The sequence below is a fragment of the Corythoichthys intestinalis genome, chromosome 6, assembly GCF_030265065.1.
Source record: "Corythoichthys intestinalis isolate RoL2023-P3 chromosome 6, ASM3026506v1, whole genome shotgun sequence".
Lineage (NCBI taxonomy): Eukaryota > Metazoa > Chordata > Actinopteri > Syngnathiformes > Syngnathidae > Corythoichthys > Corythoichthys intestinalis.
Window position 1 is genome coordinate 13781283 of NC_080400.1, and position 27768 is coordinate 13809050.

Consider the following 27768-nt stretch of genomic DNA (forward strand, 5'->3'; position numbering starts at 1 on the left):
ACGTTCATTGTTTATGCTTGTAAAATATATCTACAAAGGCAACGCCTGTGTGTATGATCTTTTCTGTTGTTGTGTGTTTTCCACCCGCGATCGGACACTTAAAGCCAGTTGTGTGGTTGTTTGAACGATGTGCTAATGCTAGCGAACGCATGCTAACCGTTTGTGTCATTGCTGTAACAGCACCTAATTATCATTTATTGACGTTAAAGCGAACCTGTTTGGTATCGAGGACGAAATTGATTCAGCAAATTATACGGACGTACAGCATCGTCATTTGGGAGTTTAGCTTGCTGTATAGCCAGGACCGAGCCTTAGCGTCCTGGTGAGGACAGTATATTCGCATTTGGTTGATCATGCACTGTACACTTATTCAGCATGTTGTTCTGTATTGTATTTTTATTTTAAATTGCCTTTCAAGATGATTCCAAGATTCCAAAATGCGACTTATACTCCGGTGCGACTTATATATGCTTTTGTTTTTTCTCTTCGTTGGGCATTTTATGGCTGGTGCGACTTATACTCAGGTGAGACTTGTAGTCCGAAATATACGGTACTTATTTTCCCCCCTTTTGTCATTGTTTCAATACTATCCTCATTAAAATATGAAAACCTATAAATATTTGGGTTGTGGGTTGGGTTCAGAGAAAGATCAGATCACATTTGATGGGGATTTTATGCAGACATGTGAGAAATCTGTAAATTTAAATTATCAGAAAAAAAAAAAACAACAACAAGAAATCAGTTATCAAGTATTGGCCAGCCCATCAATTTCATCTGGATTGGATAGCTGTCATTGTCAATGGCAGTCAATAAGTTAACTGGGGGTTTCCGCAAATAACAGGAGGCAGATGTCAAACAGCAAATATGAGGGAGTTCACTGTACGCTAGTTCGAGAAACATGACCTGATACGCTACATTCAAAACAGAAGCGATTTCAGTACTGGTATTCAGAGAAAATATTTCTCCCTCCCTACACATGATATGCACAGTTCAGCAGAACTAAAATAATTATCATACAACTCAGCATGAACATAATAAATGAGCCGAAGTTCAAGTCTAGCAGGACTATTAATCTACTTATGACTACAGTACATTGAAAGAGACTTCACACAGATGACTCTATGCCTCTACTGAATATATTTTCTGCTTTTCTACTGAGACAATGATGAACTGTGCAAACAATAAGTCAAGGGAAAATAAGAGCTATGGAAATGTTTCCTCTGTGAAGCAATTATCATATTTCAAACAAGGCTACAAATCTTGGAAGCTGCAAGAGAATCAACTTTGGTATCATAATTTCCTTAATGTTACCCAGACGAAGCACGAGTAATAATTACATGTTTTATCACCCAAGGCCTAATTATTTTATTCATTAATAAAAATGTGAAAAATAGCTTTACAGATGTTTCAAATTTCCGCTATTGTATCATTTCAGTATCAGGATATTTGTGAGGTATAACATTAAAATAATAATGTTTATATTAGGAGCGGGAACCTCTTGGTACCTCAAGATACGATACGATACAAAGCTCACGATAACGATGATCTGACGATATGGCGATAGAACGATTGACAATACATTGGTCAGGAATTTTTTCTAGAATATTCTACAAACAACTAATAAACAAAAGCAAGCTTCTGCTATGAATTTGAATGAGTTTATCACTTGTAGACGTCCAATCCGTTTGAAGTGGGAGGATGGCAGCGAATGAACTTCATTCGCCGCATCCTCCCACTTCAAACGGATTGAACGTCTATGGCCGTCAGTGGCAGCCAATGCCAGGCAATGATGTAATTTTGGGCTATTTAACTCATTCACTCCCAGCCATTTTCAGCAGAGCAAGGCCCTTTGCTCCCGGCCGTTTTTCTGGATTTTGACTGATTTTGCAAGGCCCACAGAAAAATTCTGTTCTATTGCTATATACCCTAATTTTCGGACTATAGGCCGCGACTTTTTTCCCTCAAGCATTACTGAATGCTTATGACCAGGGGTGCACATAAGTGGTCCGCATGCGCGCATGCGTACTGGACGTAGACAAACGCGCTGGCCCTCAACGGCTTCCATACGCTTTTGCGTACCGATGGCTGACCACTGTATTTGCGACGGACACGAGAAAATAACTTCTCAAAATGTCGAAGAGGCAGGCCACACTGAGTAATTACTTCCGTGTTCCCCCACCCCCGTCAAAAAACAGACAGACGACAGAGACGTCACCGGAGCTACCGAAAAAAAGGACTTTTGCTGAAAAGTGGCTACAGGAGGTACCATGGCTAGAAGCAAATGATGCTCGCACGGAAATGCGGTACAAAATGTGCCGTGAGAATCCCAATGTCGCCGATAAGAGCAGCACATTTTATGTAGGGTCAAAGAATTTCAGCCATCCAAACTTTGAAAAGCACGAAAAAAACAGAGAGCATGTGGCAATTAAGCAAACTATCGGTGTCAGACATGACCCCACTCGCCCTATGGACAAGTCGCGGAATAAAGGTAATGAACAGCGACATGCACTGACAAACGTGTTTTTGCTCGCATTTTACAAAGCTAAACATGCACATTCAATGAGGTCTTATGAGGAGGACATCCCACTTTTACAAAGGCTTGGAGTTAATGTGGGAGCCGCATAACGGCCTTTATTTTGAATTGGTGCTTTTATGTTTATTTCTTTACATTTCACTTCAAAGTAATGGCAATTTTGTTGTGCCAGTTGATGTTAATCAAGCATTAATTGTTAATATAATTAATTAAAGTTAATTGGCTCTAAGTAAAGCTTGTCATAAATTTATCGCATCAGGCGGGTCGGCTCTCAAGCTCCATGAGGACCAAGTCACATCTCCAGGTCCTCCTCTGAGAACCTGGGCGAAAAAGTTATGTGCACCCCTGCTTATGACAGATGTCAATATGTGTCATGTGGCATATTGTGTCACTAAATCCATTTCTGTCCAGCTCAGATCTTTTACGTCCATTCAAAAGTGAGAGAATTTGCTGGATAACACTAACCGACATCTATTATAAGCATTCATTAATGCTTATGACAGTGTCATGTAATAATTATGACTGTCTTATGACAGTATTATGGCACTAATATCCAAGAAAATGTTACCAAATACCATAACTAGCAATTAATGAAACAACTGGAACAGTAACTGAAGAAATAATTAGCACAGAACATGACTGTTATTTACATCTGTAGCGCCGCACTGCATGCTAAGAGGAATGTTGGATGACAAAAGTGTTGAGAGCAGGTGGCAGCAGAGGTTGACTGTCTACCCAAAGGAAGCAGTAATGGCCAAATGAAGCTTTTAGTGACAATAAGGCTTTGCAGCCAATTGCTTCAAAGCTTAATGGTGGTTCATTTGGTCTCATGAGAGTCTTATGATGCCATTGTCAAATGAAGTGTTACCAGTTAATATCTTTTCGTGTAAATATTCCATAATACAAGAGGACAACTGCGGCTTATAGTCCAGTGCGGCTTATCTATGAACAAATGCCGTTTTCATGTCAAATTTGGTGGCTGGCGGCTTATAGTCAGGTGCGCCTTATAGTCCAGAAATTACGGTAAACATGGAACCCACCAAAAGAAAGATTAGACTCTCTTCTTTCAGCAGAAAAAAAGTAAGTTCATATCTTTTTCCATTCTTTAGAAATCAGCGTTTGGAAAATAGCTTAGTTTGAGCAATTTTCCAATTTCTGATGAAAAAACGGAGAAAATGAGCTTATTGTAAACGCATACATTTCAAACATAACTTTGACTTTAACATAGTTATTTTTTGCATTACTTACATCCCAAACATCTGAATGTTTTCCTTTTACGAAATATCATAATGAACAAGACAAATAGAGCTTTTGATAGCAAAGTAACAATTTGTTTACACATGACTACTGAGAAATGACGCCTGTTGTCGCCGCGTCTGCCGTGTAAACTTTTCCCTCATCGTTGTCTGTCTCACAAAGATGGATTATTTTTTAATCTCTGCGGGGTCTGCTTGGAGAGCCTGCTGCACGGTGGTCTCAGTCGTTTTGCTCCGTCGTCCAGCGCCTGGCATTCCAGATGTCCTCTCGATTGTTTTGTTCGGTCGTCCGCCGCCCGGCATACTGCCGCCAGCACTCCGACCGTGCTGCCTGGCCTTTCATTGCTATTGAATCGGGTTGCGGGTCTTTACAAAATGCGCTACTGCCCTCCAGTGGCCAGTTTTATTGCTTTAAAATGGGTTTGGAGCCTTGTTTTTCGTTTCTCAGATCGCAAGCTATAGATTCTTCTTGTAAAAAAAAACAAAAAAACGCAAAAGACCTATAAATACGTTTTTGGGACAATGAAGCATTTAAAAATGAGAGGTGCACGATAATTATCGGTTCGATAATTATCTGTCCAATAATAGGAATTATGACGTCATCCCAATAAATCCAATAACATTATTTATCGGCCCGATAATATACTGTATAATGTTTTTGCCACTGTGTTGATGGATTGGGATGTGTGCGTTTTTTTCCACTCCTGTTTTGCCAGTATGCAAAGCTTTGTTACTATTCTAGAGGCCGTATTTTTCCATCACTGAGTTATAAACCTTACTATGGCAATTAGCAATTTTTTTGCATTTTACAGTGTTAGTTATAAGTTAGTAAGTTATTGATAGGCCTTTTGGTTATTGATAGGCTTGCTGTCCTATAATTGTCAGGTTAAGAAAGTCGTTTTATGGGCCAAGACCACAAAACTCTCCTCTCCTGTGCCTCAAATGTTTTTATCTGATGACAAAGCAAAATACCTGTTGGGTTTATGTTTTAGTTCAGTGCTCATTGTTCAGGGAACACATCTTCAATGACATTGACTAATTGATTGTGATTGACTCAAATTATGTTTATTTGGAAAAATAAATATGGGCACTTTATGTTAGGTAAATACTTGTCTTTGTTTTAGTTCATCATAATAATGTTCAAGTCATCATGAAAATTCTGGTTAGGTCAAAGGCAAATCTATGCTGAATCCACCGCTATCATTTTTGACTTATAGGTGTTCAAAAGGTGAATATACATTTAAAAATATAAATATTATCAGTTATCGTATCGGTATCGGCCTTGAGGAGCAGGAAGTTATCGATATCGGTTTAAAAAAACTGGATATCGTGCACCCCTATTAAAAATTGAACGTATTTATACGTTTCTGGGAGCAAATGAGTTAAGGTCATTTACCTGTTGATTTTCAGTTACTTCCTGTTGATTTTTGGGGTTTTTACGGGTCACTTCCTGTTTATTTTGAGTTACAGAACAGGAGGTGACCTGGGAATCACCCAAATGAATAGGCAGTGACTCAAACTCAACAGGAAATGACCTGTAAATGTCATAAAAGTCGGACAGAATGACTGTGAATGCTCTGGTTTCGAATGAACGAACGTTCCCATCCTAAATGGATTCAGCGTCGTGCACCGTCAATGTAGCCTTACAGTTGACTGAGACTCAATTATGGTGGAAGATTTTGGTAGCAACTTGTTGGTTACTTTTTATATATTTTTTTAGACATTGACACCTTTTTAAACCTATACCTTTATTCTTGGCAGGAGCATAACGATAACCTTTTGTGATACAAACTATCACCATTTCAATATTTTGTCACACCCCTAATTTATATTGTGACAACACCAGTCTGGCATGACATTAAACTGGTTGAATTGGTAATTGGAGATCTTTAGGGTCAAATTTAGAGTTCAAGAGAAACTCAGCTGACAAAGACGCCTTTCATGACCCAATGGCCTTGTCAACCATGTAGGACAGTGTCTGTTTGCTTAAAGCAAACAGCAGCCTCTGGTTCATTTGGCTCAAAGCAGCGTGCCACTCGAATGGTAGGCCGTCATAGCCACCACATTGCCCGAACAAACGGAACGTGGTAGGAGCCAATAAATGCATGCGGAATATTCCAGTTTACACATTTTGCAGTTTCTATTCTAGATCCCGCCTGCACTTCTTTGGCCCATTTATTCTCCCGGTGACTACTTTGAATAGGAAAAGCTTGAATAGCAGTGAAGTGAAGCCTAAAAGGCAAACAAACATAGCTGTTTTTTCTGTCTTTGAGTTATGTGCAAGACAGATCTTTGATAGGCCCTTTCGTCCTGGATGCAATTTGTCATAAGCATGCAGGACAAAGGGAAATGATCCAGGAAAATAGGTTAAACAAACACAGTCTGCCAACAGGAAAACATAGCTCGTAAGTCTTTCTTTCCACTCTCAACCTGCAAACATTGACATAATATTTCCAAGCACTGGATGGACAAAGGGTAGAGAATGTTCTACTTGGGCAAAAAAATGGGACAAAGCCAGCTTTGGTTCTGAGTGTTTAAAAGGCTGTTTTCAGTCATTTTAACATCATGTTTTTTTTATTGAAGTTTGTGTGGAGCAGAATAGAATGGGCCAGGAAAAGTTGCCATATTTTCCTCCATTTCACAATGATGAATTATAATGTTGACACTAAGGCAACTCAAGATTGTTCTATTATGGCAGAGCAGCTCCACTCAAACCTGTTAGTCATTGCTAATATTTGTGTGTGCATGTAATTTTTGATGTCGATAACCTTCCCCTTACTCATCATGGTTGATATTTTAATGATGGATCCTCATTTTCAGACTTATGTACTAAGCCTATGACTATGTACTGTACCGTAATTTCCCGAATATAACGCACACTTTTTTCCCCCCAAAATCAACTTGTAAAATCATGGTGCACATTATAAACGGGTACAGGGATGGTGACAAAAAAAAAAAAAAAATTATATATCATTACGGTACGTGACGTCACCATTTTGTTTCGGTCGTGGCGAGCTTGGGAACGGAGTATCAAACAACTATCTCTCCGGCTGTTCCCTCAACAAAATACCTCCCCCTGGGAACTATACAACGTGCCAACGTACGTTCCGCCGGTGAATTCTGTTATAACTCGCTACACGGTAATACTTCACTCTGATTGGTCGAATGATTTCGTCTGTGTTAAATTCTGCTTTTTTCATGCTTCATAAAGCACAGAATTTAGTTTCTTGAACTCATTTGAGTCAACGTTTATTGCAGCTCCGCAACTCGGACCGTAACAAACGTAACACAACACAGACTTTCTGTGTCCGTCAACTATATCTGTCCCTCGGGAAACTCAAATCCAAATAACAATAGTTCCGATTGTTACATTCTAGTCAGCAGCGATGTGCTCTTCTGATTTCCGACCTAAATTACCACTTTTATTTTACCGTATCGATCCATGGAAGAAACATTTATTCATCATGATGAAACGAGCAAGTTATACAGCAGCCTTTAAAAGAAAAGTCACATCTGTTTTGTTTTCTCCTGGATTCTTGTAAATTGAAGAACTTGTCAGATCATATTATTACCGTACATATTGTCAGTTTACGTAATGTTTTAAACTACCAATGTGCTATGCTTGTGTTGTTTCACCAGTCAGTAAAATGACATTTCTGTATCTGTACACAAGCTGTTTTCTTGTATTCTTCTATTTATTGGTGCTAAAATTAGGGTGCGTGTTATACACCGATACAATAATTTCCCCTAGATTTTACAAGTAAATTTGGGGTGCGCGTTATTGTCACATGCCAAGCACAGCTTATACACAGGTACTACTTATATTTGGGAAATTACGATATTTTTCTGGTATGCCACACTTTTTTTGTAACTGCCACCACAATCGCTCTAATCTCATAGAAATTTTTCCCACCACCTTGTCGAGAATTTCAAGCTACATAGCAAATGACAAATGGTAGAATATTTCTGTTGCAAAGGGTTCACAAATAACAGCCATGCCATGTTTTTTGTTGACGAACTAGATATCATGGTACTGCTTACCAGTAAGTTAACCACAAATAATTAATTTCCCAGCTAAACACATTACACACATTTACAGAAGCAAATTTAACTGAACCTGAGGAAAAATGTGGCTTCAGCAGGTCTTAGAGGCACACTACACCGTTAAACGCAAGAGAATTTCCAGTAGTTTGCAGAGAATAAACCACCAACTGTCCCTGTTGTCTTCCCTCCCAAGGGAGTCAGAACCCAGGATTCACCTTCCTGTCTACATCTGACCTCAAAAAGCACCCAGATGGAGTGCAATTACTTTAAATAAATTTGTGTTTTGTCAACAAGAGTTATCCAAGTGTTATACCTAGAACGTAGGTGTGGTGATGAGACCTGACGATGGTTAGATTCTGTTTAAGACTTTCCAGGTGTTGCACCAATGTGTACTTTCTGATAGCTGGGTACCAAATTCTTTCAATGTTTCTTAATAAAATCAAAATAAATAAATAAATAAAACAATATTTTTTCTTTAGGAAACCTGCATAAAGACCCCCCAAGGGCGCTATAACACCTTGCACAGCTTTTGTTATGCCTGCATTTTTGGGGTTATTTAGTATGTTTAAAAGGTGTGTTTTTAGCATGTGATCGAGGAGAAGCAATTCAAATTTGTTGTTTATAACTCTATATATAGCTGATACCTCCACATTGCGGATGGACCTGAAACATTTCACCACGATAAATGCAGTTCCACTGTTGTGAGAATGCACCAGTGATCAGCACTAATGTATCACAGTTCCTCGTGCCTGTGCGTGACGGGGGAAAGCGCAATGGAATCAGTGAGTGATGGTCCAAGCAGCTGTCAAGGAATCCCAGCGTAAATAATGGAGGGCCAAGCTGATGTTTTACGGGCAACCTGAGTGCCACTGTGGCAGATGGAGGTCGGCGCTGCATGGCTAAAATTAACACAGCATCTTTGGACTTGGGGGCAAGGCGCCTTCATGCAGCAGAAAGAGAAAATGCAGGTCTAAATCAACACGGAGAACTCATTTACATGGCGTCGGAGAACAACCATTGATGTGATTAAGCCCTGGCAACATGCTGACTGATGATTAACTTATTCCCTCCGCTCATGGTGCCCTCGCACGATGCTTCTTGCATCTTTGTCAAGCAATCAATAAGCTATTATGGCTCCAAACTGGAGGCCAAATTAACTTAGGGCTCCACCTGCAAAGTCGGCACTCTTGACTAATCCCATTGGCAGGCGAGAAGCAGACCGGACGTTCCAGAGATTATCTACCTGTGATGCATGATAATTGATGTAAGGCCCACCGAGGATATCAAATGGAGACTTTATAACAAGGTCAAAACATCCTTATTTGGAGGTGCACCAAAACTTTCTTAAACATGATAAATTTAGTCATTCATCTGCAGTGTTGGGAGTAACGCCGTTATAAATAACGCCGTTACGTAACGGCGTTATTTTTTTCAGTAACGGGGTAATCTAACTAATTACTTTTTCCGCCGTTACAACGCCGTTACCGTTACTGACGGTCAAAAGCGGTGCGTTACTTACTCTGAATAAATTGAAGAAACTAGCCGTGTCGAGTCGACTCTCTGCTCTGTTGATTTGTCATCCAAGACTTGGGGTGCGTACAGGTTCGAGAATAACGCACGTACTTCTGACTCCAAGCTGTTTGTCCCTGCTCATTCAATTAGACAATGCTTTCCAAAGTTTGGTAACGTTTCTGTGTTTGCTACACCTAGCCTCGTTCCCATCTCCCACTGTCAGCCAGCAATAATTCTGCTTCCATCTTGAGGACGGCAGACGCTTTGAAGGTGACGTGAATTGTCGGGAAATGAGCCTACCTGAATGCAGCCCCTCGAGAGATGCGATGGAAGTGATTGTGATTGGCTGAGGGTTAGAGTCATGTGTCGTGGTAAGCCAATCAGAGCCGGTGATTTCACAAGCAAACCGGAACAGCGCGTGCGGCAAACACACACACGCAAAACAGATGCACAGGGTCGGGATGGCAGAGCATTCAGAAGAAAAATTGTCCTTTAAGAGGTGGAGATATAGACACTATTTCAAGTTTGTCGAAATTAAGGGAAATAACCTGCATGTAATGTGTAATTTATGTCCCGGGGCAAAGCTTTTGTCGACATCTGTGGTAAGCACTTCAAATCTGTTGAAGCACCTAACAAGTGACAACTACCTGTGTGTTCTTCTCTATTCCACTGACTCGAATACTGCTCAGAAAATTTCAAATTCTTTGACATACAACAAGTTCTTTTTAAAGTAACGGAAATAGTTACTTTCCCTGGTAACTAGTTACTTTTACTATAGAGTAATTCAGTTACTAACTCAGTTACTTTTTGGAAGAAGTAGTGAGTAATGTAACTAATTACTTTTTTAAAGCAACGTGCCCAACACTGTTCATCTGTCCCCAACACCAGGAAACAGATGACTCAATTTTTATGCCACATACTCTTCAAACTGCTACCATTTCTCTAGTGACTACACATTCTCTACATAGCTTTAATTCAGCACAAAGCCTAATCCACCAACTAACTCTGCCCTCAACAAAACATAAGCCTGATGGGGTGTAACATATATTTCAGAAGGAGAACGTAATTGGGAGACAAGCCACTTCATCCAGCGATATTAGCTATTTTAAGGAGCAAACTCTTAGTCGTTGAAGAGCTGTCTGCACCATCCATCAGGATGAGAGCCAATCGGCTAAATGGAGTCAAGGCAGCGCTGACAGATGAGAACCCAACACGAGCACTAGGTGGATCAAGAGAGTGAAAGATGTCTGGAATTGAGAATGGGCATATCCTTTACATACTCACAGCCACACCAATGCTACTGCTACAACTACTACTAATACTACTACCACCACCCCCGAGGCCTGACAGCAGCTACATGGTCATATAATACTGGGCCTCTTCAACTCAGATGTCAGCTCTCTCTAAAACCGACCGTTATCAGCGTCTCTATTCTGAAAGGACTGTCTCTGCTGAGCTCCCTTTACACATGACGTCCCCCTGTCTGTCTCTTTAGCCGACCCCTAGGCGCTATACGGTTACAGCGAGGTGGGCCCATTGTGTCACCGCCACACCCTTCTCAGAAAGGTCAAACATGTACAAAAGAGGAGGTGATGGGGGATCTGTTCTATTCAGCCGTCAGGCAAATTAACCATTCTCCTCATGGCTCGAATTAGATTAGTTGGTGTATATGTTTACATACTCTCCTATGCGGACGGTCATGCGCTGAACGCGTGCTTAGCCTGAGGTGTACAAACAACATGGCCAATAGGATGAGGAGTGGGTGTTTCAGGTCAATACTTCTAATTTCTCAGAGACATCAGTGTTCGGGTGGACAATTTCCTGACGAGGGATGCTATGAACAATAGCTAAAGGCCTGGACGCGGTTCCATAAAAAAAGATAAGACTGCATGAAAATGGGATGATAACTCAGAGAAAAACAAATAGCAGAAGAGAGATAGTCCGTACAAATTCTTTTCAACTTACATCATATTCATCTTTTTGAATAATTTGGGAATCACTTGAGGAAATTTTCCTTAACTTAGACACACAGATGTGAGCCAGGCCCTGTTGCAACACTTTCGACCGTGACCCTCACAAAAGTGACAATTCCCACATACACGCTTCAAAATCTTGCAGAAAGTCAAAAGTGTAGTTATGCCGGCCAGTCCTCTGTGCAGTTTACCCAAGACAGCATAGAATTCCTGGCCAGAAGGGACTGTGTTAAAAGAAGCTATTATGTGTGACCATTTCTTTTGTATGCTATGTCCACTTCACAGCTGGATGTCTGCTGAAAGTTCGAGTGTTGCTACTAAACTCTCGGGATGTGGAGAATGTCTCCGCAATTAAGAGGTGCAATACAAACTTACTTTAAGCAAGTTTGTCAAAGTCTTGCCATAAAATCCCCAAGTTCGAAAAGCTACAAACCCTTTAATCCCCCCCAAACTCTGCTGTCTCGGATCAAGGAGCATGATAGAAGGTTGGGAGCTTGACTGGGCTTAACCCAGGTTTAATAAGCCAACCATGTTCACCAGGTCATATGACCAGGCATCAGTGTGTAGTGGAAAGATGCGTCTTAGACCATGGAAAAGGCTCAGAGATAAAACCTTACAAGAGTAATAAGCAGGTCAGGAGCAAAGATTAGCGCGAGGGACACACATTCATCACGAGAATACAACATGGACACAGTTGAGTGAATCATGCACACATGGTGGAGGGGATTTTAAGGGTTGAAGTGAGGATACCGCCATTCAACAGTCCTCTCGAGTGCTTGTAAAAGAACCAGCTTCTCTCAAGAGCGCTCATAAATTATCTTATCTGCTCTAGAATGGCACTTTCTTAGGTTGAGATCATGATTTGCCATCCTGGGACCAACCTCCCATCATACCCATGATGCCAGAGGCAAGGATTACAGGGAAAAGTATAAGCAGTCGCTGTGGCAACACAGACTAAAAACTGCCGTCTAAGTATTTGTACACATCTGCTAAAAACAAAGATATAGTTTGACTTCTTGAGAGGATTGCGTGATGCAAAACCTTCCATTGGTTGTGTTGGGGAGAGCTCGTCACAGGAGACTTTTCAAATAGTCTTTCAAACAGTCTTAAAGTCTGGAAAAGCTGTTTCCACATGCATGCATATAGGACAGAGAAGCAAAAGCCTCTGATTCACTTGTCTCCAATTGTGCATGCATGCGACATCTATCACACTAAACTGCCAGGCTCCAGTGGTACCAACAAAAGCAGATGTTTGGTGCCACGAGAAGGTGCCCCCATTAATTTGTCTTTCCTTGGTACTCGTCATCCCACAGGACAATACGAGCAGATTTGAAGGAGGGTGAGGTAGATGCTGTTTGCATCGTCACCATCTTTCTTGGCCAAGTAGGCTGTCAGAGATGGGTGGAGCACTAGGGTTGAGATTGATGACACTCTTAGAAGGCTATTTTCGGGAAGGCTAACAATGTGTAGACAGACACACTAGCACTGACCATCGAAGCCTGCTCTTTCCAGGCTACTCGCTGTCTTCTATATTAGAAATCGACACAAGTTGGTGAAGTTGGAGTCAATTTTCCCTTTCTTTTCAAATTGGCACAGGCCAGGACTTAATTGATTGCCCCTTTCAGACAGAACTAACAGTGTACATCTATTCCACCCACCGCTGCTAATTTTGCGATTATGTCAGTATGACAACATGGAATTGCTTTCAATGTTGAAAGGTGTAGACACATTCTCAAGTGTTAAACTTCACATTCATTTGTGTTAGCTGGCCATTGTGCGTGTTGACTTCAACGACCTATCCCACATCTGTACCACTTACGTACAGGGCAGCAAGAACTTGTGATAAACCTTGCTAAGCTGGCTAGGGTTTCATCTGCGAAAAGCCTAACAGAGGCAGGTATTGGGAAGACGCAACTCGGCATGTGCCGGTTACCGGTTTCAAGGTTTACCGTGGTATGAAAACGTCACGGTTTCAAAACCACTAAAATTTTCCGTCATACCGTAGTACGGTATTCGCTATTTTACAAGTCTCAAAAATGCAGCCAGGAGTATCTTGGAGCGGCAGCGCTCACCCCTCCCTCTCCGGTTGTTGATGTGTGTGCGTCAGTGACGCTATTCTGCTAAACACCAAAAAAAAAAAAACACTCCAAACAAAAGGCGTACTTACTTACTTACCTATATATACAGTTTTAAAACGTTGTACAATAGTATTTTACACGTGTGAGTAGCTTCATTAGCACAAACAACAGAATGTGAGGAAGTCATCCATGAAAAAGTTTGCCAAAAACAAAACACACATTTTCCTTTCAAATTCAAAATACTAATTGACTAAAAACTTACAAAGACGAATGTTAGCCTAGTCTTAGCTGGGAGAGCAACTTTGTCGAGGTTATAAATCTCACGGCCACTGAGAAACAAGCTTGAATGAAGGAAAAGGGATAACATCAAAGATCGCTAATTGCAACAGATGATCTTGCCCTAAGCACAAATGTACGCTCGCTGGACAAGGAGAGGTCTCACTCCCAGTGTTTTTAGATGAAACCTTTACACAACAACATTCACATTTAACTAACTTATCCATTTTTAACTTATTAACTTGAATTCTGTGTCTTTTTAACACAAAGGCATGACATGCCTAGAGTTGACACAGTGGCTGAAGATGGCGAAACTTCACTTGAGCTTTTGCCCCCTCAAAAAAAAAAAAAAAAAAAAAAAAGTAAAGTCAATATTTTTCAATTTTATTTAGAAGTGTTTTTACTTTTTTATAGCAATTAATTTAGCTCTTGCTCCAATCTTGAGCAACATGAGCTGTGGCTGTGGGTAGTCTATAAGTTCTATTTATCTTAATTTTATTTAAAATATTTTTTTTGTTTATTTATTTATTTTAGCATAATATTCATGAAATTCTTTTTAAAAATCCCGGTAAAAAGTTTTTGTTTTTGTTTTTTTAACCCATACCTCTCAAAATAACACATTTTGGAGCTATAATTGCAACACTGTGATACCGTAAAACCGCGGTATTTTTGCTCACGGTTATCGTACCGTCAAAATCTCATACCGGCACATGCCTAGACGCAACGTGAAGAAAGTTGAAGATCTGTCAAAGCTCTTTGTGAATTAATATCTAACTCTGACGTCCCAAAAGCTCTGGTAATGCCACACTTCTAAAAATCTGAATTCACAAAATTGCAAAAATAGGTAGCCTACTACAAACACAGCCAAGGTAAATAAATGTCAGCCAATTTGTTTTGTACTGTGAAAGAGTCTACTCTATAAATCAACGGAGCTACTTTCAGAAAAAAATTAAGTATCACTTCTCTTCTTCATGGCATGAGGACTAAACACAGGACCTCATGGTGTACACCATACTTTTACAGTACAAAATATTTCTAAGCTATAAAAGTCAAGAAGTTAGAATGTAGCAGGTATAAAATGTTTTAGAGAGTAGGAGGCCTATACTTTGTTTTTATTAGTTCTCAGGTAACTCAAACTATTATTTTTGTACCCTTCATTTCTTTGCTTTCCCCTTATAAAAACACACCCAAAAAAACTTTCTGCTGCTGTATCATTTTGTCCACGTCTCCCCTCTACCCATTAATGCAAAAGCGCAACAATGCGTGGGTGAGGTCATGGTGTCGAAATCAACCCTTTAAAATCCATAAACCAGCGTGACATCTGACACGTTTTACACGGCTGAAAGAATCTCATATTGACACATCTTAGGGTTACTGTCACCGTCTGAGTCTTTGGATCAAATAAATCAGCGTAAGAGTACTTAATATGATCAAATTTAGATATAGTATGTAGGGCTGTCAAAACTATCACGTTAACGGGCGGTAATTAATTTTTTAAATTAATCACGCTAAAATATTTGACACAATTAACGCACATGCCCTGCTCAAACAGATTAAAATGACAGTACAGTGTCATGTGCACTTGTTACTTGTGTTTTTGGGAGTTTTGTCGCCCTCTGCTGGCGCTTGGGTGCGACTGATTTTCTGGGCTTCAGCACCATGAGAATTGTGTAATTATTGACATCAACAATGGCGAGCTACTAGTTTTTTTTTTTTTTTTCTAATTGAAAATTTTACAAATTTTATTAAAATGAAAACATTAAGAGGGGTTTTAATATAAAATTTCTATAACTTGTACTAACATTTATCTTTTAAGAACTACAAGTCTTTCTATCCATGGATCGCTTTAACAGAATGTTAATGTCAATGACATCTTGTTGATGTATTGTTATAACAAACAAATACAGTACTTATGTACAGTATGTTGAATGTATATATCCGTCTTGTGGCTTATCTTTCCATTTCAACAATAATTTACAGAAAAATATGGCATATTTTATAGATGGTTTGAATTGCGATTAATTACAATTAATTAATTTTTAAGCTGTGATTAACTCGATTAAAAATTTTAATCGTTTGACAGCCCTAATAGTATGTACAGAGGCCAAATAAGACTACGTTATTAAAAAGCACACTGTGGTAATTTGAACTCGATGACATTTAAATATCGAGTGAACGCCTGGAAAATAGATGTTGCATCTTTAATTGTATACATAAAGTGCAGTAATTCGAGTAAACTGCCTGAAGTGCTTGCTAAATATGCAATAGTCAACAGCCCAGGACCACTTTAAAATGCATTTGCTGCATATAAATGCTGCAAGAGATGTACAGTAATTAGGTAAACTTCCATTCACTAGTCATTTTGAGGCCAACAGCAAATAGACTGCAGCCCACACCGCAACTCAGCTTCAGGAAAAGATCAACAGTTAATGCCAATAAGAACGCGGTTGCCTGTTTTGTAGACTTTTGACAACTGCACATATACACATGCACACAAGAGTTTTTTTTTTTAACATTCTGCCAGTAAAGGCTGGCGGGTGTGTGTGTGTGTGTGTGGGGGGGGGGGGGGGGTACCCCACGTCTCAAATGAAGCAGACCCCAACTGCGCCGTTTGCACCAATTTGCTGTGAACCAGCCCGAGACAAATAACCGCAGCAGAGCCTGTGACTTGTCGGGCAGCTCGCCAGAGTGAAAGCTCGCCAGCCAGCGGCTTCCTCTGCTCTGCTGGCGTCTGCCTGTCCTGATACTTGTTTCATTCACGGTGCGTCTGACTCACGATTTGACTCTGTGTTAAAATTAGATACTAAAATGGCCACAAAACCTCCTAAATTGGTACAGCCCGCATCAATCTAAGTATCAACGAAATTATTGGAGTCCAGATAATAATGAAAACTTACTACAGCATTGACATGAATCAGTAATGAGATTGATGCAGAAAATTGCCAAGTTTTTTTATTTATTTATTTTTAAACCTACAGGATACTTTCTAATGTGTCAAAACCGTGGCATTCAAATGTAAAAAGATTTTGAGTTATTACCAGGAGTTTGTTTTAAAGGAGGTCCAGTCTTTTGTGAGCCAACATAAATGGCATATATACCGTAATTTCTGGACTATAAGGTGCACCTGACTATAAGCCGCCAGCCACCAAATTTGACATGAAAACGGCATTTGTTCATAGATAAGCCGCACTAGACTATAAGCCGCAGTTGTCCTCATTGTATTATGGGATATTTACACCAAAAGATATCAACCGGTAACACTTCATTTGACAATGGCATCATAAGACTGTCTTGAGACCAAATGAACCACCAGTAAGCTTTGAACCAATTGGCTGCAAAGCCTTATTGTCACTAAAAGCTTCATTTGGCCATCACTGCTTCTTTGGGGTAGACAGTCAACTTCTGCTGCCACCTGCTCTCAACACTGTTGTCATCCAACATTCCTCCTAGCATGCATTGCGGCCAGGACCGGCCCAGCCTATACGCAGACTATGCAACTGCATAGGGCCCCTGACCACTAGGGGGCCCCCAATCTGGCAATTGTTTAATTTATATTCTATTTTGTTTACTAAAGTTTGCTTTATTTGACTTTTGTGAGTTTTGATACTTGATTACAAGCCTAAAAAAAATAAAAGTTCTTCCTTAACGTCTTTCTTTCCTCTTTTAGAAAAAGGTTTGGCGCTATCTACTGTAAGTACTGACAATCATTTGGGGTGAGAAGTTTGAAGTATGCAGTGCAACAAAATCTGATTAATATACAAAATATGGACGTATGGGTTGGATTGCATGTATGGGTTTCACAGTACACTGTGACAAAATGGTGGGCCAAAAATATGGGCCCCTTTGCATTATTTTGCTTAGGGCCCCCAAATGGCCTGGGCCGGCCCTGATTGCGGCGCTACAGATGTAAATAACAGTCATGTTCTGCGCTAATTATTTCTTCAGTTACTGTTCCAGTTGTTTCATTAATTGCTAGTTATGGTATTTGGTAACATTTTCTTGGATAGTGGTGCCATAATACTGTCATAAGACAGTCATAATTATTACATGACACTGTAATAAGCATTAATGAATGCTTATAATAGATGTCGGTTAGTGTCATCCAGCAAATTATCTCACTTTTGAATGGACGTGAAAGATCTGAGCTGGACATAAATGGATTTAGTGACATAATATGCCACATGACACATATCGACATCTGTCATATGCATTCAGTAATGCCCATGATAGTGTCATGTTATAATTATGACGTTCTTATGACAGTCTTATGATGCCGCTGTTAAATAAAGTGTTACCTATTAACCCAAATAAATCAACATATAAGCCACACTGGACTATAAGCCGCAGGATTCAAAATGAGGGGAAAAAAGTAGCAGCTTATGTCCGAAAATTAGGGTACCTCATATTCCATGATATAGACAGACAGCCTAGGGTTCAACGTTCAGAACAATTGGAGATGTTCATGCTAGCATCAGATTGATGCATGCCAAGTAATGGTATACCACTAAGCAGTATACCTGTGGACATTGCACCTGAATCTGTCAGGATGACCCAGGTGGAACGGTTCAGCAAAGGCAGCTGGCTTCACATGGTGTTGAGATCAATATGAGATAGCACGATTGAGTGTTATAGAAGAAAACGGCGCTCCACATTTACAGGTCGTGGTCCTAAAAGTCAACTGCGCCATTGCTTGGGATTTAAGGAATGGACGCTGGGCCAGCAGCCAATCTTGAGCGATTGTGCCACTAGACAGAGGTTATCGGCTGCTTGAGTGAATCAGTCCATTACCTCACCTTACTATCTGTGTAAGCAGGAAACAGGAGTAAAAGCCTATTCATAGAGTCCCTTGGGGCCTTACGCTGAACTGTAACATGTCAAAAAATGCTTTATGTTACTTTCCAGCAGCTGAGTGGTTAGTACATCTTTAATCCAGTCCTGAGGTTCAAAGTTCAAATTTTAGCATTGGTTTTCCGGTATGAAGCTTGCATATTTCTCCAGGTAAAACGACTTCCATCCAAAATAAGGCTAAATATCTTAAGAAAACCACAGGTATGGAAACATGAGTCCATCCATGAAGAGTTTCCCATCACCTTAACAACTCAGATTTAATTGATCCTTGTCGCAACAGGAAAGACAGTTGAGAAAATATCCATCCTTAACCGGCGTAGCGAACAATTTGGAGTCTCTCACGAAATCTGCATGAGCAACCACGGCAAAAGTTTAGCCACAAAGCTGGAAGAAACCCATCTGCCAATTCTCAGATGTGGCTGGCAAGAATGGGGAGGGTTTGCAGACTCAGTGCACCACAGTTGCGGGACTGATGTGGCTCATAACGCCTCAGGCTACAGTACAAAGTAAAGGCTTGAAGAGAGAAGACGGCGATTCAAACAAGGCTCATTTTGTGTGATGTAAAATACACTCGAGAAGTAAGTGGTCGGAATGCAATATGAATTGCTGTGACCATTGCGACAAATTGATGCTTGTTGGTGCACCAAGCAACCGTGGTTACGAAAGGGAAATTTTGTTGGTTTTGTCACAAGACAGAAAAGCAACTTATCATCAGTCATAAGCCCCTTTAACATTTCCATTAAAATAGGTTGTTTTTTTTGTTTTTTTGTTTTTTTTTTGCATGTTTTTGAATTGTGCTCAGCTTTCGGCTGGTCTGCTATCTTGAATGTAAGGAACGTACTATAAGTTAACAGGAACGTATCTGTAGCAGTCAAACTGGGACACATTAATATTTTGCTATCAAAAAGAAGTCACTGAAGTGTGACATCAATTTCAACAAAGAGGAGCATGGGCATGCTGGTTGTTGAACACTAAGGTGTTACAAATAAAGATCCTGGTAAATTCCCACGTGAATTGAAACGTGATTTACCCATGTCATGGCTTTCAGAAATGAGGAGATGTCCCGGGAATAACCTGGGTTGGACACTTTCAGACTTGTCCCGTGTTGGCGACTCGACGCTCTCTGTGCGGGAGGTTGGGGGGCGGGATTTTATAACCCAGAGATTGCGTCATTTTTGATCGGCATCGTCAACAAAATAAACCACACATTTCCAAAGATGGACGAAGAACTGTCTCTTCCTCGGTTTGAAGATCCAGTTGCAATATAATTCCGTTATGTTTCCAGTTTAATTTTGCCATTTCCAATTTACCCTGTTGATAATTGCGATGTTTGTTTCGGCCCGCCATGATATTTACGTCATCAGTCTTCGAGCTGTGACACGGTCATTCATTGGCTGCTTTCACACATGCCGTGTCCCGGGTAAATCAAGGACATTATAGTAGGACACGACTCGGGTAATCTCAGTGTCATCTCCGTGTCAGTCGACCCGGGAAATTACTTTCAGACATAAGGGCTGAGTTCAGCGTATGTCTAAAAGGGGCTATAGTGAAAACGTCCTCCCATGGGCAGATATCCAATTCCCCTTGGAAATAGCATTTTTTGTCTGTTGCCGTAATGTAAATCATGCATAGGAAATGAATCCTCTGATTATGTTAAAATGTTCTTTAAAAGAACAGCACAAACCATCCAAGTTGAACAACAAAGACAAGTGGGAGGTTTGGTGTGCAACCAATCATACCAATAGTCACCACAATCACTTCAAAATGGATTTTAAAGAACATGAAATATATAACAACAACAGAATTGTAATATTATCAGCTAAACCTATTTGTAACAATATACCATATTGCAGTTTTTTAAGGACAAAAAATATATTAAACAAGTAAAATGCTCTCACACAAAAGCTGCCTGGTAAGAAAAAAATACTTTGGTGGACAAAGAACAAGATGGAAGTTTATCGGGCCTTAATTTTATATATTGTGACGGCCCTGGCCGTTTAGTTATTGTTTTTTGAGACTCTTTCAGTCAGCTGATCGTTTCCTCAGCCAGCTGGCTGCGTCCCCTCCCAACGTGATATAAGCTGATCGACGCCGGACAGACAGACGATGTAGCCGCCGCTGAATGGTCATGATAAAAGGGCGCCAGGCTTCATAAACCTGCCGCTGTCAACACTCTGGGAGGTCGCATTTGACAGCTATCGTGCCGCGGTCCTTCTTGCCAGCTGTTTGCTCGCCATTCACTCTCGTGTGCTTTGATCGCTAGTTTGATACACTCCTGCTTTTTCGGTGAGGTCTTTTGTGTTTTGCCATTATTGGATCGTTTTTGTTCACCACTGTAAATAAGAGCACAGAAGCAGTAGGGGTAAGCTGCCATTTCTGTTCAACCTGTTTTCTCCTGTTTTGTTCAGTGTAAGAAGCTAGGTTAGTGGCTGTCTTTTCTTTGTTCTTTTTCACGTTCAGGGTTTAGTTAACGGGTGGGGTTTAAGTGTAGAACCCTTTTATTTGTTGTTTTGGAATGGGCTTACCCTGAAGCCGCGCTTCATCCACATTTTGTATATATTGTTCATTGCGAGTTTGCCTGTGTAGATAAATTTGTGCCACTATTAAACTTGTGTGGCCGTTTTATGTTACGCCCTTAGCGAGCCGTCCGTGGGACGTAACATATATTAAATCTTTTAAAATTGAAATGTTTGCAGGGTATTAACTAGACAAGACTTTAAATTAATCATTAAATGTATGTCAAGCTGCAAGTATAAGAGGTGGTGGGAATTAGACAGAAGGCAGATCTATTTCAAATAACTTCAAATCCAAAAGTCAGTGCCTAAGAACCTTCGGTCCAAATCTCAGGTACGTCTGAATGCACAAAGCAAACACAATTAAGGGTAAATTCATCAAACCATGCTTGTGAGAAACTGCAAAGTAGACTGCATAAACCCGTAAAATGATTATCAAAACAAACTGAGTTGGCTCACCCTAACCCATTCACTGCGGCCAGGCCAAACAGAACTTGTTGAAACTCGGACTGTGTTAACAAGCTGTGGTGAGTGAAAAAGAACTGCAATAACATCCCTCTTAAAGTTATGTTCTTTGCTTTAGACGTGAATCGAAAATTAATGGCAGAATATTCAAATTTTTGCCACCCATAACCAAGAACACCTGAAATCGCAATGGGGAAAAAATGTCAATAAACACTGTTATTAAGATCATAACTTCCTCTTTACCAATTACCTTGAAAATGAATACTTTTTTTCTTGCAAGGTCAGATTAGACTCCAGGAACCTTTGTGCATTTATCAACTGGCAGAAGTTATAAACGAGGCCTTGAGAAGGAGCCTCTGTGTTGCTGAACCTGGCTTTGGCGCGGGTGATCCATCTTTGCTGCTGCGACTACATAATTATGTGCAGTTAAGCATGAGCTGCACTGAGGGGCGAGAAGCTCAGTGGCATCACGGCGGCTTGTCATTATGAGGTCTGTTTGAACCCGGCACAGAATAATGTAGCCCACAGTTGAGCGCCAGCCAATGCCGCTCATGCGCTCGCGTGGCCTGCCAAGTGGCTTGTTTTCTTTTTTTTTTCTTTTGCATGACAAAACTCAGCTCTGACATAAACACTGCACATATATCATCCACGAACATAGGGAAATATTCTAAGTTTGACCTTTGCAATCGGTGTCTTAAACACATTTTAGCATCATTTGATGTGATTTATGTCTGTGGGAGATTTTGGAAACGTATTAAAAATGTTCCATGCAGAAATTTCACACTGGAGGTTGCTGAGAAAGCAGAATATCCCGCTGACGACATCAAAGGTTATAGTTAAACATGAAAAGAAAGAAGAAAAAAAACACCTCTCATGGCTGCACAAAACTAGTATTGATCTGCCTGAAAACATGCAAAAGTTTGAAAGCAAGAACTGGGATCACGTCCAAACTATCATGTGTTTTGCTCCTTTCCCATTTTGATTGGATTACAGCCAGCAGGCAGGAGACAGGCCTGAGGCCATGGCCGAGGAACACTGGATATCTAAGATGTACTTCACAGCCTTCACTCAGACTGTCCAGAGACCAGCATATAAAGCATCTAAAGAGATGATTTTCATGCTAATGTAGCTTTCAAAGAATCATAGGAACTTATTCACACATCGCCTTTCACCTTAGAGTATCATTAAAAGATCATTAATGCTAACACATTTCAGGTCTCCAGACTAACATTTTTACTAGGAGTACAGTGGCCCCTAACTTAACATGGCGACTCTGCGACATGAAGACGCAATGACTGTGTTGCCGAGTGGCCTCGTGTTCGTATGGTGTCGGCGAAGACGGAAGGCAAAGACGCAAACCTTGGAATCCTGCCTACAAAGTGGAAGAATTCGATTGCGGGGGCTTGAGAGTGGCTTGCTCCGCATGCATATCAAAAGCTCCCGCGGCGCTAGACCGCGCCGATAACGTCAGCACTCGTACACGTCACATTGGGCGTGCGCAGCGGTACTATTAAACATTAAAAACAACAAATATTGCAGAATATTGGCTTTAATTTACTGTTTTAATAATATTTTAGATGAATATGTTGAATGTTTCCATTTTTGTGCCTTTTTGAACAAAAGAAAAATGCCGTTGCTTAGAGTGGGCGGGCATGTTTTTTTTCCGGGCTGAGGAGCTTGGTGGGGTCAAAGTGCATCATTTGCTGTCGCCTTATAAATCTGCACTGCCCCCTAGGGCCTGGCATGAATACTACATCGGTTTAAGGCGGAATTGCGACATTGTTCGAATGGAGACGGGCCCATATAAATGCAAATTTGAAATTTTTCGTATTCTCGGAGAGTCACCATGTAAACAGCCCCTAAAATTATAGGAGCCCAAGGAGGAGATTCAGGTGTGCACGCTGTAAATCAGCATGCAACGCTCACCTCTAATTTTCACTGTTTAACCGATAAATACTTTCATAATAAATGCATAAAACTACAAACTTATGAATCTGTATTTTAAACTCTATCAGTTTTGACATCAACTAGTATTCTACAGGTCATCCCCAGGTTACGACGTACACGACCGTTTTTTTGTTGTTGTTTTTTTTTGTTTTTTTAAATTTTTTAAGTCTCATAACAGTGTCTCATCCACCACCACTCAGCATTGATGGTAAGTAGAGTTTATTATTTGTCATTTAATTGTGTTAATTATTTGGTCTAATTATTGTATGGCTACAGCTATCGATTATTTTTGTCGTCGGTTTATTGATGAACTAGTTAGTTCGAATAACCAAGTAATTGAATAAAGAAAATAAAAAATGAAAATACCTGTGCTGAGCCTCAAATGGTATGAAAAAGAAAAAATAAACGAGGATCTAAGTACAACAAAAGAACAATTGACTAACTTACAAAGCAAAAGCCCGCTATCTTAAATGATATAAAATGCAAACTTTTTTTTTTTAACTATGCGTTTAACAAATGGTTTAAACACATATTCCCACCAAAAAAAAAAAAAAACGGCTAAATATACCTATATAAACTAAATTATAAATGCATTAAAACAATTGCTCAAATAAAAACTTAGCCTATGTTGGTCTTAACAGGGAGCAGTGGGATTCAGCCCTGTGAAATGACTTATGTCATATTCACTGTTGTCACTAGGGGGCAGTGTATCCACCCAAATCAATAAAACAATGCAAATACTTTCAAAACAAACCATTACAATGCCACTTTAACTAAACAAAAACTCAGCAAAATGTAATTTGAATCTTTTTTTCTAATCGAATTACTCGAGTTAATCGATTAATTGTTGCAGCACAAAATTATTCTAAAATGTTGATTTCTACAGTAATTGCTGGGGATGAACGCCAGTTAACATTGCAAGAAGGCAGAGGAAGGCTAAACGGCACAGTCTCAGCGATGCAGTTAGACCGCTAGCTTATTGAGCAGCGTTCATTTTCACCGCTGGACCGGTGCTACTAATAGTTGTCGTTTTCCTTGGTGAATTGTCCAAGATTTAGACATTATTTCCCTCTGTATTATTGTGCAGCCATTGAGGTATGTTTTTGTAAGCAAATATGTCTCTATTGATTTACTTTATACCATTATTGTACTTTTTTTGTCATTATTGTATTTTATTTTCTAATAGTGTGTTCATAGTTTTACGGTGTCAAATCAATAAATTTCAGTTTTAAGAAGAATTATGGTGTTACTGTTGTTACCAGAAGGAAGCATTCTTATTTATTTATTTATTTATTTATTTATTTATTTATTTTATGTCGCCAGCGTAGGAACGGAACTTGTTCGTAACTCGGGGAATACCTGTTGTTAGATAATAGTTTAAAATTGGATTTTTATGTCGCTGTCAACTGGCATTACAACCAATCAGCAATGGATTTATTGATTGGCAAATCACCTGTGAGGACACTAGGCAACCCGTAAATCAGGGGTGGGCAAACTATTCCACAAAGGGCCGCAGTGGGTGCGGGTTTTTGTTGCAATCCATTAAGAGGACACCTTTTCACCAATCTGCTATTTTACACGAGCAATCAGTCGATTGCATTCAGGTGCTTCCTATTTCTGCTGAAACCTCATTGGTTAAACTATCTGTGCTGGGTCAGTTGGAACAAAGACCAGGACCCACTGCGGCCCTCGAGGACCGGTTTGCCCACCCCTGCCGTAAATTGACATCCACATACCACACTTTGTCAGCATGGAGGAGCGTATCACTTTAGCAGTGTGCAACCAGCACATACCTTATGATACCTCTCGGCATGATTTTCAGGAGATTGATAAAAAAGCAGCAGCATGGAAAGTTATTGGCGCTCAGAACAAAAATTTCAAGATGCCCTCTAAATTCATAGCTAATCAGAGGCAAGCGATGATGCATCACACCCCGTGTGATGGCCTGAAAAATACTCATACTGGCTCTAATTTTAGACCATTTGGTCACAGTCTGGAGACCTGTGGTTTTTCCATGTTAAATACTAAAACCTTTATAACACGTCCCATCTAGGATTTCTGAGAGTGATATGGCACCGATCTCGTGTATGTTTTTGCGAGATTTCACGCAAGCAAATTTAAACAATGGGGCTGTCAAAATGATGACATTCAACAGAGAATCTTGATTTTGCAGGTCTATTGCAAGAAATGTTTATTTTCTGGTAAGAATAAAACAGACAAATCAAGTGATATCACGTCCCGATACTCTACGTTGTTTATGTGGCTCCACTTGTCATATGTCATACGAATGATTGGGTGGACTTTTAGCAACGGCTAGATCACACTACTTGATGTCCTGTTGTACCCGCCCCTGCCCACAATTTTCTCCATGAGCTGTAGGAACCCTGCCAATATTTTCATTTCCACTCATTTTTTACTATATTACTGACAAATGCAATTCTTTAGCAACTTATTTGCACATTAACGCTAACAATTAGGCTTGAGTTGTCAGCCAAAAAAAAAGTTTTCTTTTTTTTTCTTTTCTTTTCTTCTTTTTTTTTTTTAAACCTACTCGCACAGGTGCAAGTAGATGAAAAAATTACTTGCGTTGTGTCAAATTTTAGGGGTCAAATGCCTAAGAGGGGCCTAGGAGCAGTCGTTTGGAGACCTGCATTTTGCATACTACAAATGTAACCTTCAAGAGATCCTTGGGAAATTTTGTGTCATTAGATTTTTTCCCTATTTTCAAGTCATTTTGGCTGTGCTGAGTGAATATAGGTCAAATGAGTGAAATTTACCAGATGGAATTCTGTTCCAGATATAAGCTCTTATGACAACGCAATGGCAAAGAATTGACATGTATCTGGTAGCAAAAACATGTCCCATTGTAAGCGCCACCTAATATTCCAATTTTTAATCAAAACTAACTACAGAAAAACATACTTTATGTACAGATTGCACTCTAGATTATGGTCTTTATTTTACACTTCTTTGTTTTACACTCATCCACAAGATAGCATGAGTTTTTGCCATTCAAACCATGCAGCAAAAGGTCATATCTTTTACTGTTTGTGTTCTATGAGCGTCAATTTATTTTCCCTTTCAAAATCTTACACGGCACTTTAAACTACGTAATTCGATAGGATACGTGTATATCAAAACACTGTGCAAAATATCGATAGCCTAGTATGCAAGTTTTACGCTGAAGTCTGGGATAACATTTAGAGTTAAAATGCTGTATTTTACATTGGCGTTTTTGGAAGATTACATTGACATAGTGAAATAAAGAGTGAGCACTTTTAAAGGACTTATTAAGGGTTAAGGACGAGATTTAAAACTTCACATCTCTCTGGCTAACAAAAAACAGAAGCCGGGCTAAAACAGAAAGACCTTTGTTCCCATTGTCACTCCTGACCACCTACTAAGGGCCCTTTAGAGGAGCACTCACCCTGGAAAGATCAGACTCACACAGTCCCCCATTGCCCCCTCACTCCCAAGGCTCCGCATGGCTATGGAGACCACTGGGCCAAGCACATCCTGCCCATCTCCTGAGAGATTATCCAACTCAATGAGCACATTGATGCCAAAAAACACTGGGGGGAAACCGGAGCCTTCTTTTTCAGAACTTCGAGCAGAAACCCCCGAAGGAGATAAGAAGACATGCTGCACTTACTGGCTACTTCCAGCGAGGCGTTGTGGCTCACTGCCTCTCCAAGGTAGTTACGGGCAACGCAGACATAGGAGCCTTCGTCCGGCTTGCTCCGCCGCCCGTGCACGATGCGCAGGAAGAAGAGTGAGCCGCTAGGCAGCAACATGCGGTGCGAGCGTGGGTCATCCCGGTCAGTTTCCACCCGCTCGCCATCCTTGTACCACTCCACGGTGGGCGAGGGCCGGCCCTCTGCCTTACAGTTGAGGGTGGCTGGCTCGCCTTTGGAGACGATCAGATCGGACGGATGCTCAACAATCCGGGGCGGCGTGTCCTCTTGGCGCAGACGGGATCCTGGAACAGCAACAACAGAGCAACATTTAATATTTATCTTTTTAATAAGATATGTAATCACTAATTGTAGTTTTGAGAGTACGCATCCACATGTTCTCATTTCACGATTCGCCAATTCACATTATTGTGGCCTTTCCGAAAAAGTTTACGATGCGTAACGATAGAAGACCAGTCCAAATAAGAGTAATTGCATATCAGCCTAAAAAGATTAATACAGTGATCCCTTGTTTTTCGCGGTTAATGAGGGCCCAAACCCATCGCTATAATTGAAAAACTGCAAAGTAGTGCCCCTCCCCCATGTTTTTTTTTTTTTTTTTATGTGTTATCAATGAATTTATTTAGAT

At 40.3% G+C, this 27768-nt stretch overlaps 1 protein-coding gene across 5 annotated transcripts in view; it reads right to left on the minus strand.

Annotated features, from left to right (window-relative positions):
• LOC130917793 (roundabout homolog 1-like) overlaps positions 1–27768 on the minus strand; it is a 621696-nt gene that overhangs the window by 282682 nt on the left and 311246 nt on the right. For all 5 annotated transcript variants that reach the window (XM_057839493.1, XM_057839489.1, XM_057839494.1 and 2 more), the window contains one exon: positions 27098–27424. In XM_057839493.1, the coding sequence (XP_057695476.1) occupies positions 27098–27424 (327 nt within the window). The remainder of the gene's footprint in view (positions 1–27097; positions 27425–27768) is intronic.